Genomic DNA, 21,987 nt, shown 5'->3' on the forward strand with positions numbered 1-21,987 from the left:
ATTTAATACTGAGAGCAGTCAGATTACAATAATAATAGCTCTACTTTTGGAGCACCTACTGTATACCTGGCATTATGCTAATCACTTTACATACATTATTTCATCTGCTTATCATAGCAACTCTTCAGACTAGGTATTAAGTACCCTGCTCACGGTCACACACTTAGTTAGCAGAGAAGCCAGAATTTGAACCTGGAAGGAACTACATGTCTCCTTGATAGAATCTTTTTTTCCATTATACCTCACGATTAAGACTAGACATTAGAGAAGATGTCTCATTCTGTACAAAAAGCTTGTGTTCTATATAAAGGAGTCAGTGGGTCAAGAAAGTGGATGGATGAAAGGGGCCAATCTGAAAAGGCTATAAACTCTATGATTCTAACTATATGGCATTCTGGGAAAAGGCAAAACTATGGAGACAGTAAAAAGATCAGTGGTTGCCAAGGGTTAGCGGGGAGGCAGGAATGGATAGAGAGAGCACAGAGGATTTTTAGGGCAGTGAAACTACTCTGTATGATACTATAATGGTAGGTCCATGCCATTATATATTTGTCTAAACCCACAGAATATGCAACATGAAGAGTGAACTCTAATGTCAACTATGGACTCTGGATGATAATGATGAGGCAATGTAGGTTCCTCAGTTGTAACAGATACACTCTGGTGGGGCACTTTGATGAGGAGAAGGATACGCAGGTGGGGGAAGAGGGGATATAGGAAATCTTTGTACCTTCTTCTCAGTTTTGCTGTGAATCAAAAAATAAATTGTTTTGAAAAATGAATTATTTAAGAAAAATAAAATAAAACAAGAAAAAGAGAAAAGAGATGGACACAGGCATGAGTCTACAAGGATAGGAGCTGTTAGAAGAGATAATACCTCCTAGAGATAGGAAAGACCACTTAGAACAGCACAAGGGAAATGTGAATTCCAAGGAACCAGTTAATGCATTGGGAAAAGCAGAATCCAGGAAGACATTGATTGAAGAATGAGCTATCTTTATCAAAAAGTTGATAAAGTCCTCACAACATACTTCCAACACTACCTGAACACAAAGCCATGTTCCAGTAGTCTATTCCTTCTTTTTTTCCCACTGTTTTTTTAAACTTGCATCTCATATATATATGCTCTGTCTTCTACGTTGCTTTAATAATTGGTCTACTCACAACGTGTAAAATTAGAGGGACAATTTATTAAGCTGTGCATTTATGATTTGTAAATTTCCTATACATGAGTAAAATTTACTTAAAAATAGAAGGAAAATATGATTCTTTATGGAGGTTGAAATAAATCAGGGATAGTATATTCACTGATCCTTAATAGATTCAAGCATTCTCCAGCTAAAGGTATTATGAGTAGTAAAAACAGCTCTGGGCTAGGGGATAGAAAACTGGCATTTTGGCCCCAGTTCTGTGATTAGAATAACTGTGTGACATGGGTAAGGTGCCAGTTCTTTCTGAGCTTGAATTTTCTTATATGTAAAAAAGAATGTCCACAAATCCTTGTTAATGTTCAGTATGGTTGAACATAGAGCAACTCTTGTCCTCAAGCTGATCCCATAACAGATACTAAAACAGAACTGTAATTCTTCCCCAACTGTAAATTCTCCTTACCTGATATTTAAGAGTGGAGCTTGGAAAACATTTTCTAAAGAGGGCCAGATGGTAAATATTTTAGGCTTTGCAGGCCATGTAGTCTCTGTTGCAACTACTCAACTCTGCAGTTGCACTGAAAGCAACCACACACTATATGTAAATGAATGAGCTTGCCTGTGTTCCAATAAATCTTTATTTACTGAAACAAATGGTCAAGCCACATTTGACGCAGAAGACATAGTTTGTCCTTTCCTGTTCAAGGACATGACTTTGTGGCAGTCAATACACTTTCCCTTCAGTATATATAGGGGAAAACCAATGTTCATAATAATTAGATAAATAGGGCACTGCAGAGTTGGAAGTGAAAGGGAAGGAAGGAAGGAAGGAAGGAAGGAAGGAAAAGAAAAGAAAAAGGAAAAGAAAAAAGAAAAAGAAAGAAAGAAAGAAAGAAAGAAAGAAAGAAAGAAAGAAAGAAAAAAGAAAGAAAAAGAGAAAAGAACAGAACAATGGAGGGAGGCAGGAGATGAGAGAGAAAATGAAAAAGAAGGAAGGAAGGAAAATGGAAGAAGGATGGAGGGCAAGAGTGGAGAACTTTGTAAAAGAGCATTGGGAGAGAAGATTGGATGTATCTGTCATGAGGGTGGGGCATTGTCAGATTGGAAAAGGCTTGGCTTTGGCATGGAGCTAGCAGCTAAGTTTGGAGAGACTAGCTGGGGCGTGCACGTGTGTGTGTGTGTGTGTGTGTGTGTGTGTGTGTGTGTGTGTGTGTCTGCGTGTGTTTGTGTGTGGTGTGTAATACTAAGGCACACTCGTCACCTTGTGAAAGAGGTAGCATGGTGTACTTGAACCTAGTATGGTGCCAGGTACCAAGGGGAAACTCACTGAATATTTGTGGAAAAGGGAAGGAGAGGAGGGATTGCCCTCATTTTATAGATGAAGAAATTCCAAGCCAGGGCCCTGATGCTGTGTGAGGTTGAGGAAGTCATTGCTGTTTTCCTAAGGAATCTGCAAGGAAACAGAATTCAAAGAGAAGGACATTGACTTTCACTCCTGAGAGAAGCTTCCAATATCTTCACAGGTCCAATCCTCCTCAGAGAAGGTGGAAAGTGTTGGTGGCTTCTGGGGGATTCCCGGTAGCCCAGGCCGCCATGAGGCCAAGTGTTACCATAAAGGTTATCCTGTGGAGATGGGAGAGGGGACTGCAGTGCTTATTTTGGCTCCTTTTGCCATGAGTTCAGAATCAGAGGCTGTGCTATTCCTATCTCACAGTCTCCCTCTTACTTTCTTCCTTTTGATTCTGAATTCCGATGTGGCGGGTAAGAGGGATGAAAGCTGAGGAGACACTTCTGCACTTGGAGCACAGAATCAGATTCTGGGCCTCTCTCCTGGAGCTGGCTGGCTATCTTGAGAAGATGGGCCAGGGTTTAGGAAAGGGAAATTTGGACTGTGTCTCAGGGAGGACGATATCCTCTCTGTGCCATCACGTAGAAGAAGGAGACCTGGATTTTTAGGGAGTCTTGGAAACTTGGAATGTGATTAAATTGATTAGCCAGCAAATCTGTAAAATTTCACACAAGCCACACACTTAATATAGAGCTGGATTACGGTTTGCACTAATTCATTAATTTTGTTTCACAAGCTAAAAATTTTGCTATGCAAATGTATGCAAATCATATAGAAAAATAACGTTGTTAGCCAAGTGCACCAGCACCTGTTGGGGTTTTTCTCTGTTTCTTTGGTTTTGTTTGTTTGTTTGTTTCATTGGAACTGTGCCACTGGGGTGAAAAGCGAGGTAATAAATACATTCAATATTAGAACTTGTGTATTGAACAAGATTCTGAAAGATGATTGGAAGGCTTTCTCCTTTAACAAATACTGTGGTGATTGGCATGTCTTTTTTCCTCTTTTTCTTCCTAAAACAGAATGAAGAAGATGAGCAACATTTATGAGTCGGCTGCCAATACGCTGGGAATCTTTAACAGCCCTTGCCTGACCAAAGTTGAGCTGCGTGTGGCATGCAAAGGCATTTCCGACAGAGATGCTCTTTCCAAACCAGACCCCTGTGTCATCCTCAAGATGCAGTCCCACGGGCAGTGGTTTGAGGTAGGCATGTCCAAGGCAATGGACTGGAGGGTTGATTCAGAAATGTTTTTGCATTTCCTTTCTTCAGGTGGTTTATTTTGATGAGATAGAAAATTCTTGAAATGAATACAATCATATTTCTGCTTGCATTGTGATGCTTTGACGCGACTGCTTTAATGCTGTGGATATTTTGACATTTACCCTTAATCTTTGTGTTCATTGTAGACTTAGTGACCCTTGGGGAAGAGCAGGGAGGAGTGCCTGACAGAAGCCACATGACATAACATTTATTTTTTGGAGCGAAAACTTAATATTAGCTACATTTTATTGGATACTCACCAAGGGTCAGGCACTGTTCCAAGTGCTTTATGTAAAAATAACTAATTTGCTCGTCACAACAATCCTGTGAGGAAACAGGTGAGGAAACACAGAAAGGTTAAGGATGTGCCCAAGATCATTCAGCTTGTAAATGGAAAATCTGATACTTAACAACCAGGCTGCTGGGCTCCAGAGCCTGAGCTCTTTCTTGCTATTTTATACTGATGGTGGGTACCAGTGTGGTCTTTGGTGGTTTGTGTGGCAACACTGCAGGTTGAATTCTGCAGTTGGGTTTGTTAATTGATTTAAAAGTTGAAACAGATTGGATGAGGACTCTTTTTTTTAATGTTTATTAATTTTTGAGGCGGGAGGGAGGGAGAGAATGAGCAGGGGAGGGGCAGAGAGAGGGAGACAGAGGATCCTCAGAGGGGCTCCAACTCAGGAACCATGAGATCATGACCTGAGCCAAAGTCAGATGCTTAACTGACTGAGCCACCCAGATGCCCCTAATGAGAGCTATTTTTTAAGTTCTATTTTGGTTTGGCTTTCCTTTTTCCTAAATACCTGGTCTGAGGAAGCAATGTCTTTTTTTTTTAATTTTTTTAATGCTCTCTTATTTTTGAGAGAGAGAGACACACACACAGTATGTGAGTGGGGGAGGGGCAGAGAGAGAGGGAGACACAGAATCTGAAGCAGGCTCCAGGCTCTGAGCTGTCAGTAGAGAACCTGACACAGGGCTTGAACACACAAACCATGTTTTAAATTGCACACTTAACTGACTGAGCCACCCAGGCGCCCCTGAGTAAGCAATGTTTTAAAGATCTGGTGTGAGGTGAATAGTGGGATGGAGAGGAGGGGTGGGAGTTGGGGAGATACAGCAGAGGGAGCAGTAATTATCATCTCTAAGGGAACCAGGTACTCCGTGGAATTTGGAGAAGGGGTTTGAAGCCTTGCTGAGCAGAGCAGTGGTAGAGGTTACTATCAACTTTGGGTCCATTACAACAAACTCCTCCAGTCTTCAGTACTTCTTCCAACTATTTGCAAATAGCTGGAAGATGCTGTTCCAGGAGGTAAAAGCTTCCATTCCACAGAAGAAAGAGGGCTCAAAAGCAGCCTGTTTGCTTATTCTTACATATGTGATAAAAGCCACTTCTCTGAAGGGGAGGTTTGGTCGGGGTGAGTGAGCACATGGAATTCAGGTGGAGGCATCTTGCCTGGAGGAATGCAGGACAGATGAGCAGTCTGGGGGTCTTGGACTTAAGACTTTTCCAGTGCTTATATTGTGAACGTAAAATAGCGTTCATAGGTCTCTTAATGTGTAATGTGTTTTTTTCCCTTCTAAATAGTCTCATTGACTCTGTTGATGGGTTTTATGGTTTTTAACTTTTTATTTAACAAAATGAAATGGCAGCCTGCATTAGGGAAAACATTACTCTTTGAAAATGAGAGGAAAGAAATTAGAAAGAAATTCATCTCCTAATGCCCCCTTTGCATAAGACAACTATTATTTGTATATATGTCTTTTCCTTCTGGCATTCATATTCTCACATGATTCTTATGCATGTAAAATTTTCTTTCCTCATTTTATTACCTAGTAGTATATATTTTTCTATATTGGTGTAATATTAATCATTACAATTTTTAAAGTTGCATAATATCCCATCACATGAATTTATTTACTAATTTTCCTGTTTTTTTCCACTTTGAAGTTGCTTCCCAAAATACCCTATTTTAGGGGCACCGGGGTGGCTCAGTCAGTTGGGCGTCCGACTTCGGCTCAGGTCATGATCTCACGGCCCGTGCGTTTGAGCCCCACTTCAGGCTCTGTGCTGTCAGTTCGGAGCCTGGAGCCTGCTTCGGATTCTGTGTCTCCCTCTCTCTCTGCCCCTCCCCCACTCACGCTCTGTCTCTATCAAAAAATGAATAAACGTTAAAAAAATAAAAAAACAAACAAACAAAAATACCCTATTTTAAACTGCAATGAGTATCTTTGTGCATAATGCTGTTCCCTACTTTTCCATGAGTTCCTAGGAGAGATTGTCCAAGTGGAACTACTGGTACAAAGATAGGAAACTTTGGGGGCTGTGATACGTATTGCCACATTGCTTTTCCAGAGTGCTGTATTACAGTGTTACTCAAAGTATGGTCTGCACACAGCTACCAGCTCACAAACTCTGTTAGCAGTGCGCAGATAAGAAACTTGTGCCACAGTGTAAATTGATTCCCCGCTTCGTTCATCTAAACAGTCTTACTCTTTAAAAACAATAATGTCAGCTGATCTTCCAGCATACAGAGCAATAGGCTGATTTATAATCTGGCACTTTGAGAAACACTTCTGTAATCTAGTTTATACTCTTAACAGTATGCATTCAGGATACAGTCAGAACAACAGAGCCCATGCTAGGTAGCTAATAAAGGATTTAATTCAGGTACCTAGTAATAAAGGAGTTGGAAATGCTGAGAAACTAAATAGGGACAGTGAGGGAATGCAGGCATCAATGACAGGAACCTGTTACTTTGCTTAGGGTGGGGCAGTAGTGTGCCCAGGCCATCTTGTATAGGTTTGTGAAAGCTGACTCTTACGTATTCGGGAACTTTGCACACAGTTGTGGTGTTGGTATTTAGACCACAGACTTGGCAGATATTTCTAATCAGGGCTCGACTCCCACTCAGAGCCATTTGGTAAACATTTATCAGCACACCACTGGGCCAGAGGGGCCAGAGGGGGAGGTGGGAGTACTGGAACCAAACACCTATCTAGCAGAGGCTGGATCCATGGAAGGAAGGCCTGTCTGGTGGGAGCCAAGAAGATAGAGGAGATGTGGATAGTGCTGGAAATGCTGCCTGCAAGGGAGGTGAGGGTACCCTGATATCTGCCTGCCTGTTGCTCTCATGTATCTCACTGTGCCTTCCACTGACCAAACCTTGATAGAAGCCCATTGACAAGGTTTGCAGGGAAAGAGTACAGAGTGCACTTGAGAGCAAAGATGTACATGGCCAGCACATAAACCTTCGACAACTCACAGTAACTTGGATCATCATTCCCTGTCTCATCAAGTAATGCATGTTTGTTTAACGCTAACACCTACTTTTCAGTACAAATTCAGCAAATTCTAGGAGTTAGAAGCACACCTATGCTACAAGTTAAAAGCATCTGACAGTCTATTTAAACCATGTAGCGACTACTATCCTTGCTTAGTGAAGGCTAGCAAACATGGACACGGGATAAGATTTATTGATGCATTTACCTGTGTCTACCCCCTACAATACATCTGGATTTGCAGAGAGATTTCCATGTACACTGTTAGAGAACTGAGAGAAATCCTTGCAGAATAGAATTCATGCTGGCTGTGTGCATGTCTTTTTTTTTGTGGGGAAATCTGGTAATTGATTAAGTGGAGAAAAAAACAAAGAGGCTAAGCTGATTTGCATAATGAAGAGATTGTTGGGGGGGATGTGACAAGGTGAGAGAGAGAGAAAAGCAAGGGGAGCATATCTTTCAGAGGGAATTTTAAAGTTTGGCTAAGGGGCGCCTGGTGGTTCAGTTGGTTGAGCAGTTGACTTCAGCTCAGGTCATGATCTCGTGGTTCATGGGTTTGAGCCCCAGGTCGGGCTCTGTGCTGACAGCTCAGAGCCTGGAGCCTGCTTCCGTTCTGTATCTCCCCCTTTCTACTCCTCCCCTGCTTGTGCTCTGTCTCTCTCTAAAATAAATAAACATTAAAAAATTTAAAAAAATAAATAAAGTTTGACTAAAGAGGCTCTCCAGTCAGCACTGTCCACTGGAACTTGCTGCAGTGATAGAAATGTTCCCCATCTGTTGTGTCGGACAAGGTAGTCATTACCACATGTGGCTACCAGCACCTGAAAGGTGGATAGTGTAACTGAAGAACTAAAATTTTTAAATATTTAATTTTAATTAATTTAAGAGTAATTGTAAGTAGTATGGTTCCAGAGTCTTTTGGTGTGCTAGAGAATTTGGCTGGGTGGGTGGGGAAGAGGAGAGTTTGTAAAAATGTTAGAGTAGGCTCTTAATTTTACAACTTCACTGGGTTTGGGGAGATGTAACTAGGGTTTTGACATTTCTTTTTTATTGTGATTACTGGCCTCTGCTTTTCATAATGGAACTGCAGCAGGGAAAGGGCCCCGTTTTGCCCTGGTTCACAGCTCAGGTTACTACTGCAGTAGTTAGAACTGCTTTCAGATGGCCTTCCCATATGGAAGCGAACAGTTTGCTCTTTTAATATGCTGTAGCTTGTTAGCCCTGGAAAAAGAACATTGGCCTCTAAAGTGATCATGACACTGTAAACCTGATTTTTAGACTCAAAAAGACCTACAGTCTGACCTCCTGTGCTGTTAATAGTATTAAGGGTCAATGAGGATAAATCTATGTCTTTGAAATATTGGAAATCAATTGTACTGAAATGCACAAGAGACGGTTGCTCTTTGCAGATGCACGGAGTTTGGAATGAATATCTGAGGACTGAGAAAAGAGAGAGGATGCTTTTGTTTCCTCCCAGAATATGGAGATGGGATGGTATTCTTGTTGGGTGAAACTTTCAGCAAATCTTCAATGGCCATGATTATAAGTGTTAGAAAAGAAGGAAAAAAAAATACTTGTTAGTTGGATGTACATTCCAAACAGAATTTCCAAGTTACCATTTAATTTCCCTAATTTAGAATCATACTCATTAAAAAAAATCCTCCCTGCACTCACACCTAGCCATATGGGGCAACAGTGTATGGTACAGTTCAGTGTAATGATATTTAGACCATATTCCATTATCCAATGAAGAGTGGAAATAATTTCCTCCTGCCTTCTGGTGAGTACTGATGTGTTCACTAACTTTTGGAACCAGGCAACATATCCAAGTGGGAAAAATTAATACTTCTCAGGGATTCAAAAGACAAGGGCCCTTGTGAACTAAAGACTTGTATTCAGTTTCCTAGAGCATATGCTGTATCCCTTGGGTACACTGGATATTCTCCATGAAGCAGAGCTAAGCCCGCAGTGCCATGGCCCTTGGCAGAAATCCTATAAGTGGCATGTACTTGTCCTTATTGGAAAAAGCCAAATTATTCCCACATTGCCAGGATGTTGCTCTAATCACCTTTAATTCCATTTTTACATTTAATTTTAATACACAGTGTTTGAGTTTCTCTATAGGAAGCTCTAAGTAATTCTGAGAACTAATTACCCTTGGATCAATTCCATTATGAAAACATGTTATGATGAATCATGTGCTTTGGTAAATTGTTGATAATAATAATAATTGTTAGTAGCAATTAGTGTGGTTATCTAATAATTATCAGTGCACCCTGATGCAAGATTATTATTGTTTATAATAATATATCCATATAGCACTTTATATTCACGAACGCCATCTACTTACATTATTTCATTTGCTTCTTATAATAGCCTCATGAGAAGGTGTTACAGACATTGAAATTAATTCTAGTACATATTGGGTATCATGATAGAATCTGGTTTGTATCCTCAAAGACCTCAGAGTCTAGTAGAAGAACTCTGTCTTAGAGAGGGAGGGCTGGCGGCTTGGAAGATTATGTGACTTTGAGGAAGAGGGCTCAAAACAAGGTCCGGACTTAAATTAACTCTTCCTTCCCCTGAATGTGCAGTGGGTAGATGTTTTATGGCGTCTCAGCCTATCTATAACCAGTGTGGTGGGTGGACCTACACTTGTGGTTCTTAAGATTGCAAGATGTCTTTCAGCAATAACCATCAGGGAACTTTGAAAAAATAAAGGTTTGTTGCTTACAGGACCTAGAAATTAGATAGAACACCTGGGGCTACTCAGCAAGGTCTTGGGTAGAATGAGAGAGAGGGAGTGTGCACATGAGCCTGGGGTTCTGTTTTTATTGGGGTTGAGCGTGGGGGCCTAGAGTTTTGCAGGCCCACTCTTTGTTGATGAATTTAAAACGTAAGAGGAAATTCAAAGTGCAGGAAGAGAAAAAAACAAGGGGACCAAATGGTCACTATTCAAAATCAATCAAGGTTTCTAAAACAAAAGAGCATCAGTGGGGGAGGTGGCCTGGCTCTTTAGGAAGTCAGTGGCTGCCTGTGTGTTTATTTGAGATAGTCCTCTTTGAAGTGGATACTTCTTTGAAAGCCTGAACAGTGGAAGGTTAAATCAGGTACCAGCTTTGCAAAACAGAAAAAACATGTCAGGGCTTATGCTACAGTAGACCATCTCAAGGGTGCAGAGGTTACCTTTATGTGGGATGGGGATAAAAATAAATCACTCTTCCACCTCTCCTTACTTTCTGTCCTCTCTCCCCACTTCCTATCCATCCACATGTCGGGTGTGTTTGCCATATGATCTTTCATCCCTGCTAGCAGGCAGCACTGAAGGGGAAATAGGAGTCTGTCGGGGGGGGGGGGGGGCTTGCCCCCTCCCAAATAAGTGGGATGCGAATTTTTGCAGCAATTCCCTTTTGGTTAGAGGGCTCATGGAAGAATTCCATAGAACAAGACCCATTTGTGCTCGGGACAGTAGTGAGCCATCACCCGTTTGTGTCTGAGCCAGGAAGGTGAAGCCCTAAGTAGCAGCTTTGCATGTAACCTGTAACAGAGATCATCGATTTTCCTTTACTCCAGAGTGCTAAAATTTTGTGAAAATAGGTCAGGCAATATGAACACTTGGGTGATGACAAAATAAAGTAACCATCTATATGTGTTAACACCAGCTTGGAATTAGTCCTTTTACATATATTCTTTCTAATCCTCACAACTACCCTGCAAGGGAGACTTTACTAACCAGGTAAGGAAACTGAGGCTGGGCAGTATTAACAAATCACCTGAGGCCACACAGCTAATAAATAGGAAAGCTGGAATCTGGTTGATTCCAAAATCTATATTCTTTTCACCTTAACCTGGGATTACGACTTGAAGCTCAAGACCTCTGTCCCACACATAATTTTGTTCAGACTTCATGGTGTTCAAGCAGGTCTGCACTGGTTGACAAAACTTAAAGATCAGGAGTTTTATTTTCTCATAAAACTCCAGATTTCTGGTTTCTTTAGAATAACCAGAAAAACTAGCAGCATGGAATCTTTAATTTTTTTTAATGTTTATTTATTTTTGAGAGAGAGACAGAGTGTGAGTAGGGTAGGGGCAGAGAGAGAGGGAGACACAGAATCTGAAGCAGGCTTCAGGCTCTGAGCTGTCAGCACAGACCCCGATGTGGGGCTTGAAACTACAAACCACGAGATCATGACCTGAGCTGAATCTGAACACTTAACTGACTGAGCCACCCAGGCGCCCTTGGAAACTTTAATCTGTGTGCAACAATGAGCTGAACGTGGGTAGCAGCTGCCTGTATCCAGAGTCTGAGTCTGTCCTCCTGCATCCTGCTAGCCAGCCTGTCCCATCATTTGCCCTCCTAGCCTGGCCCCTGGAAGTATTTGAGTTTAGACTACACTCCTGTACCTGCCTGGGCTGGGTCTCTCAAACATAATTAACCTCTCAGTTGTGGACACAGACAAGAGCTGAAAAAATGAAAATTAAGTCAATTAAAGCATTCCCTCTGGATATCACAAACAACCTCCTTTCTTGAAAGATTTTCTGTTCACACTTTGCTGACTTGTAGCGTTTTGGTGGCTGACACCTAGCATGACAGATGATAAAAAACAACAGTTTTCTTCAGTTGTTCACAAAGTTTTCACTCCAGTTTTGCCTCAGACTCCCACTCCGGAAAACTTTGATGTTGTTTTCTACCCCCCCCCCCCCCCTTAACAAGTCCTTAATAAGAATAATTTCTTTCCTCTAAAAAGGTGATGTTAGAAATCTTACCCCAAGCACTGAATAGAAAACAAAATGAAATATTAGAACCAAAAAATGTTTCCTCCTTGCTGCCTGAGGTCACTTCTCTTTGACCAGAGCCTGCAGTTGCCTGCTGTTCAGTCTGTAAATGATGTACTTGGGTGAAAAGAGAGAAGAAAAATGCATTGCATACGATGCGACTGAGTGGCTTTCTTATCACTGAAATCTCAAAATTGTCAATGTCATGGTGTTTGAGAGTGGAATTGCACAAGATGGAAATTTGGGTCTGCAAATGAGGGAAAAACAATTTGAACTGAAATCCTGTGTTGACTATTAATTAATTAACTCTTGTGTGTCTCAGAGAGGATTTATCAGTTGCAAGAATAATGTCTATCCTCCTGCAGTGAGGAAAGCACCGTGCCATGGGCTTCATTGCCCCCTTAGCTTGTAGAACTGGCAAGCCACAGTTGAACATCTAGACTGAGCCATTGGTTACCATGGCTTTTTATAATGTACCTTGAGTCTCATGATGAGTATTTGAAAGATGGAATTACAGTTCAGGGAAAGAGCTTCTGGAAGCGTTTATGATTTAGAGCCCTCTGCCTCTGGCTTAAACAACCTTCACCCTCTCCAGGAAGATGTTTTCAACATACTTCCTGGGTTCCTGTTTTAATGTTTAAACTAGACTCACTACTGATAATCATGTCCTTAAGAAAATCATCTTTCTTTTATAATTTCAATCCATTTAATATTTTTAAAATTAATTGTAATGGTGGTTTATTGATGATACCTTGGGGTGCCTGGGTGGCTCAGTCAGTTAAGCATCTGTCTTCGGCTCAGGTCATGATCTCAAGGCTCGGGAGGTCAAGCCCATTGTCAGGCGCTTTGCTGATAGCTCAAAGCCTGGAGTCTGTTTTGGATTCTGTGTTTTCCTCTCTACCCCTCCCCCACTTGCACTCTGCCTCTCTCTCTCTCAAAAATAAACAAACATTAAAAATTATTAATGATGATACCTTGAAATATGCTGAGAATGGTTATACAGTATATGAGATAATCTCCTAAGCACTGTGTATGTGTCATCATATTTAATTAGTAAAACAACCTTATAATTTGGACTCCATATATACTTTATATAGAGGCACAGAAGAGTTAAGTAATTTGCTCAAGGGGAGCACAAGTAGTAAGTAGAGGAGTCATGACAGATTGAACCCAGACTGTCTGTCTCTAGAAACTACGCTGCCACTATCCTTCACTGCCCTCCTCTGAGAAAAATGAGTACCATTCAGTGTCTGAGTGTCTGCCATGTGCCATGGGCTAAATCTTCACATGCATTTTCTACGACCCTCATGACAGTATTAGAAGGTAGAGACTGTGCTTACCCATTTCACAGGTGAGAAAACTAACACAGAGAAAAGTGCATGTCCAAGGTCACAAGACTAGGAAGAAGTGGTGATGGGATTTGAACCCAGAGCTTTGTGTCTCCAGTGCCCATGTTGTCTCCATGACTCTGTGTCTCTCCCATCCTGGCCTCTGTGGAGGTAGAGTAACCGCATATAATGCTACTAATCCTTAAGATGAACATGTTTTCCTCTCCTCAGAGAATCCATTAACTCATTTAAAACTGTTTGCATTTATTTTTTTTAACAGAAATTAGATTTGCTTTGGTAAATACCTGAAACATCCTTGTAATCTCCTAATTTGTACAATTTTAGCCTGACTTCCTAAAGGTTCCCCAAGGTGCATGCATAGGGGCTCTCAGCTGAGGCTATGGGGCCAGACTACCTAGAATGAAGTCCTACCCCAGCCGTTGTTAGATGTACCAATGGGCAAATTAGCCAAACCTTTCTGTGCCTCAGTCTCCTCACCTATAAAATAGATATCATAATGGTACCTGCTACCATTATGAGGATTCAATGACTCGATACCTGTTGAATGCTTGTAAGTGTCATTGATACAACAGAGTCAGTGATCAATAACTGCTATGATTAAGGAACATTTGTCATTTTTCAAGAATTGTTTTCTAAAGAAAGATGTGCTGGTTGGTCCTCAAGTGTTCTGACAATTGATGCCCTGTGGCTAGAGGCTGAGCAGTAGAGACATATCAGGAGGTCATTGGAGAAGTAAATTCTAGGACACTAAAGCTGTGACTGTTTTATTGACTTTGCATCCCTCGTGCCTACCACAATGCCTGACACAAGAGATGCTTGTAATTCAGTAGTTAGATGGATTTAATTTCCATGGTCCATTTCCCCATGTTCACCTCCAAAGACCCTTGGATTTTTGAGGACTGTCCTGTTCTCATTTAGGAGAATGAGAACTCAGCTAATTAGAACTCACCTACACCACTAGGCTTATCCCTTTTACATGGAGGTAGGATTATTGGTGCCCGAGGCAAAAAGTTTGATTTGAAGGGATTTTCTTTATGTGTTTGTGTGTAAACTATTCAGGCAGTATTGTAACTATGTTGAATGGAGTCATGAGATGATATTGGAAGGACATTTCCTACCACTCAGGGATGAGGAGTATGGAGCCCTTTGTTACCAGGCTCTGTTAGCCTCTGTTTCCTTCCTTACATCCTTTTAGCTCTAAACTTCTTTGTGCTCCCCTTCTTTTCCTCTCTCCCTTTTTCTTCTTCCTCTGGGGAGAGTGAAACAGAGACAGGCAAGGAGAGCTATAGCTACAGTTAGTGTTGGAGACTGGGGTCTCCCTGTGTCTTCTCTCCTCCACCCTAGGCGCCATCTGGACTTATCCTCCTGGATGACTTATCCACCTCCCGGATCTCTCGCTGAGACAATATGGGAAACAGTAAATTATTTGCTGAAAACACAACTTCCTTCCACCTAGTTTTCTCCTCTGTCTGCTTCAGAAGCAACTGAGTATAGAGGAAGTAGCAAGTTTTTTTTGTTGGCTCTCAGGGATTAAATGTTTTTTTTAAGGCATTTTATTTTTTTAAGTTTATGTATTTATTTTAAGAGAGAGAGAGAGAGTGAGCACACACGCAAGAGCATGCAAGCAGGGCAGTGGCAGAGAGAGAGGGAGAGGGAGAGAGAGAGAAAGAGAGAGAGACAGCATGCAAGCAGGGCAGGGGTAGAGAGAGAAGGAGAGAGAGAATCCCGAGCAAGCTCTGCACTATCAGCATGGAGCCCTACAGGAGCTCGAATCCATGAACCGTGGGATCATGACCTGAGCCGAAACCAAGAGTTGGATGCTTAATTGACTGAGCCACCCAGGCACCCCTTAAATGGTTTTTTTTTTAAGCCATGGAAATCCCTGGAATGAGAGTGAAGTTCTTCAGTGTCTTTATTTGAACCTTAGGACAGGAAATATTCTCAACTTCCCCATTCTGAGTCACTGCAGCGTTTGTTTTGAAGACTTGTAAATAGTGTTCTGGGGGTGGGGGTGGGGAACCTAGCTACTTTGGAAGTACTGCAAACATTTGTTTGAAATATAAATTTAATTTTTTGCTTCTCAATTTTGAGTGAGGCAATTTGCGTATGAAATCCAACCAAAAACATCCATTTTGGATGTTTTGTTGGATGAGTTTTGACAAATGTATATACACACTTGGGTAGCCACCATCCCAATCAAGATATAGAACATTTCCTAGCATATGTGCTAATATTTAAAATATATTACAGGAAACAACAAAGATAAATTTCAACACATCAGAAACCACTAACTCTCAGATTATGTTCCCATTGATTGACATGTACTAAGTGACAGAAATTTCAGCTTATAGAACAATCTTATACTAATGAAATATCATCTTTAACTGTTAAATATATTGGGGCTCTGTGTAAGATTTTTGTTGAAAAGAGGAAAAGATGGTTCCATAGCTAAGGAACATTTGAAAAGTCAGAGAAAGAGAACCATAAGAAGAAAAATAGACCCAGAGCTGGTTTAGCTCAGAATCAAACTAAATTATTTATAGTGTGACTCACCAGGCTTCAGATCATCCTGAAATCCCCATTGCTGACAAATTAGGAAGCTGCCAGAGCAGGCAGGCTTGATCTAAAGTCAGTTTGGAAACATGACTGAGGTCTAGCACAAGTTAACTGGGTGACCCTAGAAAGTCACCTAACATCTCTGAGCCTCTCCTGCTGCTTTGTGTCTAAATGGTTGTTATCAGTATTAAAGGAGTGGCTGGCAGGACGTGAAGTGGCTGACGCTGTAGACCCTGGACTCAGACAGTTTGAGTTATCCGTGTAACCTTATGCAAACGCCTCAACTTCCCTGGGCCTGTGATTTCAACATCTATAAAATGGAGATAATAAAACAAACAAAACAAAGCAAAACAACCCTATTCCATGAGTTTTCATAAAGATGAAATGAGATGATGCTTAAGAATTGCTTAATATAGTACCTGGGTCATAGTAAGTGCTTAATAAATATGAAAGGAGATAATGTGTGCAAAACTAACGAGGTTAGCACACAACTTAGCGCTCAGCATATGGAGGATATTATCAGGTAATATTCACTTCGAGGTGTGTTTAATGCCAGTGACAAGTTTTGGGTCTGCCACTCAGCCCTACAAGAAGTCTTGGTCCCATTTGTCTGTGTAAAATCAGAGAACTTTCGGTGAGAAAGTTGGACAAGTCTTTAAGTTTCTGCCAAGTCTCTGACTAACCACTTTGATCGATTGGTTTTGGCTCTCCTGGTCAGGAATTATCTGAGCCTCCTCATCCCCTGCATTCTCTGCATTTTGAGGAAGATGAATAGACTTGGAGCAACTTCATTCCGCTTGTCCATGTTCTCTAATCTGTGGATGGGAATCAGAGAGGCCGTGCTGATAACCTTACCTTTCCATCTTTGCTTCTGTGCCAACACCAGCCCCCACAATTTGGCAGTCTCAGAGAAAAAGTGACAAGAAAAATGTTCCCTTCTGGAAACTCCAGATGTTCTCGGGGTCAGTTTATAGGCTAATTAAATATTTTATCTTGATTCAAGCTCAGAAATGTTCAACTCTCTATCTTGGCTAGTCAAACACTTGGTATTTCAATAGCTTCCTTTCATATGAGAATTTAGTCTTAGATATTTTCTTCTTGAATGTGAAGACTAGTTCTTCTTGTTGAAAGATTACAGTTTTGGAACTGTGTGTTGAAGTAAGCAATTCAGATACCTTTTTAACCTCCCTTTCGTGAATTCTAGCCTTTTCAGAACAGCTTCTGAGAAATGGATTTATGGTAGGGGAACCAATTTAAACCTGCCACTGTTGAAGATTTGCTTCAGCCGGTTTGTTCTAATAACTACTCTTGCATAACAATCAGCCCAAAATTTAGTATCTTTTTTTTTTAATGTTTATTTATTTTTGAAAGAGAGAGACAGAGCATGAGTGGGGGAGGGGCAGAGGGAGAGGAGACTCAGAATCCAAAGCAGGCGCCAGGCTCTGAGCTGTTAGCACAGAGCCTTATGCAGAGCTTGAACCCACGAACCTCAAGATCATGACCTGAGCTAAAGTCAGATGCTTAACTGACTGAGCCACCCGAGTGCCCCCTGCCCCCAATTTAGTATCTTAAAACAACCATTTTATTAATTTCCTGGATTCTTTGCATTGAGACCCCAGACAGGGCATAGTGGGGATTGCTTATCCCTGTTCCACAATGTGCAGGGCCTCAGTGGGGAAGCCTGGAAGGCTGGCAGTGACTAAGTCTGGGGTTTCAAGTCATCTGAAAGTGTCTTCACTCTCATGGAAGACTAGAACTCCTGATTAGAGTATCTGCGTGTGGCCTTCCATGCATGGGCAGCCTCTGGCCAAGGACACAGACCATCCTTTTAATTGGAAGAGTGTTGAATGTTTGCCACATAGTTTAAAAATCTATATCTGGAAATTTTAATGAACTAAGGAGCCCCATCTTATTATCACATGATCCTATGATTACCCTACAGGGTGTAGTTGGGGGAATGTGGGCATATTTGTAATCTTAATTCCCATTTAGGATACTGTCTTAGAGGTTTAAAAGATGCAAATATAGAACTTGTAAAAGGAGAGACTTTGCTCTGAGTGTTGAAAATAGGAAATGCAGAGCCTCAAGAAGTGCAACAGAAAGTGTAAGTTGAAATCTTTCCCTTGGTTTTAAACCCCAATTTAAAGAATAATGTGTCTATATGTTACCACCGGTAGATAGAAGAAAGAAGAAAGAAGAAGAAGAAGAAAAAGCAGAAGGAGGAGGAGGAAATAAGAGTAACTGGTATCTACATAGCCCTTTTGCATTTTCTTTCAATGACTCCTCACAACAGTCTATTTAAATTCAGCACTGCTAGGGGCGCCTGGGTGGCTCAGTCGGTTAAGCGCCGACTTCGCGGCTCAGGTCATGATCTCACGGTCCGTGAGTTCAAGCCCCACATCAGGCTCTGTGCTGACAGCTCAGAGCCTGGAGCCTGTTTTGGATTCTGTGTCTCCCTCTCTCTGACCCTCCCCTGTTCATGCTCTGTCTCTCTCTGTCTCAAAAATAAATAAACATTAAAAAAAAAATAAATTCAGCACTGCTATATTCATTGCCAGTTCACAGATGAGAGAACTGAAAGTCAGGGATCTTGTACCAATATTTCCAAGATTATGTGGTCAGTATGTGTGGAATGTGCTCTCTAAAATCGTCTGACTTCAAATTTTGGATCCTTTGGTTATACCATGAGCCTTCTCCCACTGGTACCCATTATTCCTGCCCCCTCCAGAGAAGCCACTGCACCCATGGGTGAGGGCACCACCCTCACAGTTATCTGCATGTTTTTGCTTACTTGATCCTTCTCTTGTCCACTCCCTACCTGCCACCTTGAAATTTGCCCAACTGCATTTTCCAATCCTAATAAGTATTTTCCACAAAGATTCATCGGCAAGAGAGAAGTTCGTCCTATGAGTACATAATCTATTGTAGGTAGTAGAAAGTGCTATGAAGAAAAGGAAGCAGGGATGGGAGTAGGGAGTGATGGGGTGGAGACCAGTTTAAAAATCGTGGTTAGAGAGGGCTTATCTGAGGAAGCAACATTTGCACAGGAACTTGAATGGGGAAGGGAGTGAGCCATCTGGATACAGGGAAAGAGTGTTCTAACAGAAAGATGAGCAGAGGCCATGACACAGACATTTACTCGGCCTATTTAAGCCAAAGGAGGGAGGCAAGAAGGCTAGAGAGCAGTGGGATACGAAGACAAGGGAGAGGATATGAAGCAGGAGAGGCAGCTAGGGGCCAGAATGTATAGGACCTGATAAACCATGGTAGGGATCCTGGATTTGTACTCTAAATGTGATGGGGGGGTGGGGTGCACAGAATTGGAAGTGCAGGGAAGTGATTTACATTTTAAGAGATAACACTGTTTGCTCTGCCAGACAATGTACAGAGACAAGAGCAGATGCTGAAGAAGACTCAGGAGCTACTGTATTTGTCCAAGTGAGAGATGTAACAGTTTGGATCAGGTGGTAACCATGGAGAAGATGAGAAGTGATTGGAAATGAGATGTATTTTAAAAGTAGACTCTGTAAAATTTGCTGATGGATTGCAAATAGGGTATGAGAAAAAGAGATCAAGAATGATTCCAAAGGTTTGAGCCACTGGGTCAGTTATGATGGATAATACTGGGGGAAGAGCAGATTGTGTCAATAATCCTGCAATGAACATGCTTCTAATTGTGAGAGGCAGTGTAATGTACTGGTACGGTGTGATCCTGTTAAAAACAGTCTATGTTTTAATCCTAGCCCCTTTATTTACCAATTATAAGATCTTGTACAGGTCAGTTTCCTCCATTTTCTCATCTATATAATGGGGACAATAAAAGTACCTACATTGTAGGGTTGTTTGGGGATTTAACACATAATTTAACACACAACGCCTAGCACTTAGAATTACCTAATTGATGGGGCACCTGGGTGGCTCAGTCGGTTAAGCGTCTGGTTTTGGCTCAGGTCATGATCTTGCAGTTCATAGGTTCAAGCCCTGCATCGGTCTCTGTGCTGAGAGCCTGGAGCCTGCTTCAGATTCTGTGTCGCCTTCTCTCTCTGGCCCTCTGCTACTTGTGCTCTGTCTCTGTCTCTCTGAAAAATAAATAAACATTTAAAAAATTTAGAATTACCTAACTGATAGCCATCAATGTTATTGTTAATTTAATTCTGTGAACACTTATGATTGTTTTCTTAGGGGAAGTGTTGGGTCAAAGGATATAGACATATTTTAAGCTTACCCATTTACCTATCTGGAATAATCATACCAAATATGTCCCTACCAGCACACTGTGAGATGCAAAGGAGGCAATTCTTTAAAAAAATATTTTAAATAGTTAGATTTTAATGTACAGACTCCTGGGACCTTTTTCATCCTCTTTGCCCCAGTCATAGAATGAGTACTTCCTTGGTTTGGCATCATTTGAGCTCATTAAGTGAGTCTAATCATACTTCTGTCCTCCTTCCAAAATTATCTTCATATTAATATGCATAGTAGTTATTACTGTAATATAACACGACTGATATAAAATACTAACATAATTAAAACAACTAATTATTAACATTTTTTTTTTTACTGTACAGAGTGTGTGTGTGTGTGTGTGTGTGTGTGCGTGTGAGTGAAAGTTTGCAAGAGAGTGAGAATGTGCATGAGAGAGATGTGGGTTGCATATGTGTGTGTATCAGAACTGAAGAATGAATCCAAACATCTCCAGGTTGTCACCTTTAATTCTGAATGATCACTGCAGTTGATTCTGTGCTTTATTTAAAGAGAGGAAGAGAAATTGATTTAATAGCCTGTCACATTATACAACACAAGAAGAACTTGGGAAGAGAAAACGCTCTGGTATTCTAAGTGGGAAGAAAAATATTGTGACAGTTCCATGGAGAAATCTCAGAGACAACTGGTAGAAATCATGGTGATGAGCTGAGGATCTTAGGAAAATGCACAGCTTCCATGGAAAAAATTTGACCACTATATTACAGAGCTCTATGTTATAGAAGGCTTTTTCTCTCCTTAAAAATAATTTATTCTATCCTCATTTCTCCTGGGGGTTTCTAAAATATTCTATTTAACTGAGGTGGGATGGAATAACAGTAAATTATGATAATAATATGAAAGAATTGTAAAATTTAATCAAGAGTGTTTAATACTTTAGTGTTAAACTCAGGCATCGTGGAGAAGTTGGCTTGTACTTTAATGAACAAATAATGTTAGGGAATAATAACCCCCAGCCACTAATAAGACAACTATAGTTGAGCAAGTCAGGTTTATTATTACTTATTGCCACAATGGAGAACACTCTCCTTGGGAAACTGTGAGGCATCTCAGTAAGGAGGTTTAAGAAAGGACTTATAGAATTTGGGTTATTGTTAGGTGTTTTCTTTTTTCTTTTTTTTTTTTTTTTTGAAAATGTTTCAGCAGTTTTTTTAATTTTTTTTAATATGAAATTTATTGTCAAATTGGTTTCCATACAACACCCAGTGCTCATCCCAACAGGTGCCCTCCTTAATGCCCATCACCCACTTTCCCCTCCCTCCCACCCCCCACCAACCCTCAGTTTATTCTCAATTTTTAAGAGTCTCTTATGGTTTGGCTCCCTCCCTAACTTCTTTTTTTCCTTGCCCTCCCCTATGGTCTTCTGTTGTTAGGTGTTTTCAGGAGAATTTAAGGAAGGAAGGCTTTACTTTGGATTGGATGGTTTGAGGGAGCCAGAACAATTTTATAATTGAGTCCTTTAAAAGATCTTGTCTAGAGAGAAGAAGAGACCAAGGCTAAAGCTGTAGTTGGTGGAGAGGCAGCAGTCACTCGTTTTAACTGGGATGGAGGGATGTTTGGTCATTCTTGTGGCTTGGACAGTGCTTATCTTTTTGTCTGCTTCACGTGTGATTATGGAGCAGTTTAGTTTTTGTCTTGCTTTATCATGGGTACACGGTGGCCTTGTGTTATAATGGTGTTCTGTGAGATCTTCTTTGTTCAACAGAAACACTAAAACCTAGCTCTACATGCCAGGCCAGCACCTGGCAACACCAAGGCCTAGCTGATAGCATCAAGCCAGCCCAGCAAGACAGCTCCCAGGCGTTCAGAGGCGACTCTCCTCTTGCCCATAGTGAAACCTCGAAGTTAAGCTGTTCTGTTTCAAAAACATTTTCTTAACAAGGGACCAACTTGTTGGCTAAGCAAAATACCAATTGTAAGAAGTCTTGAAACCATACAAATGGCTTTTTTATTTCTCAGCTCTCCTTATTATCCAAAGCATGGTATTTATTATGTCCAATACACACGGAT

General features: G+C 41.1%; 1 protein-coding gene across 2 annotated transcripts in view; it reads left to right on the top strand.

Moving 5' to 3' along the window:
• The window catches only part of CPNE4 (copine 4), a 684,237-nt gene that overhangs the window by 313,942 nt on the left and 348,308 nt on the right, over positions 1–21,987 (top strand). For both annotated transcript variants that reach the window (XM_042956193.1, XM_042902930.1), the window contains one exon: positions 3,516–3,696. In XM_042956193.1, the coding sequence (XP_042812127.1) occupies positions 3,516–3,696 (181 nt within the window). The remainder of the gene's footprint in view (positions 1–3,515; positions 3,697–21,987) is intronic.

Source organism: Panthera leo, chromosome C2, assembly GCF_018350215.1.
Source record: "Panthera leo isolate Ple1 chromosome C2, P.leo_Ple1_pat1.1, whole genome shotgun sequence".
Taxonomy (NCBI): domain Eukaryota; kingdom Metazoa; phylum Chordata; class Mammalia; order Carnivora; family Felidae; genus Panthera; species Panthera leo.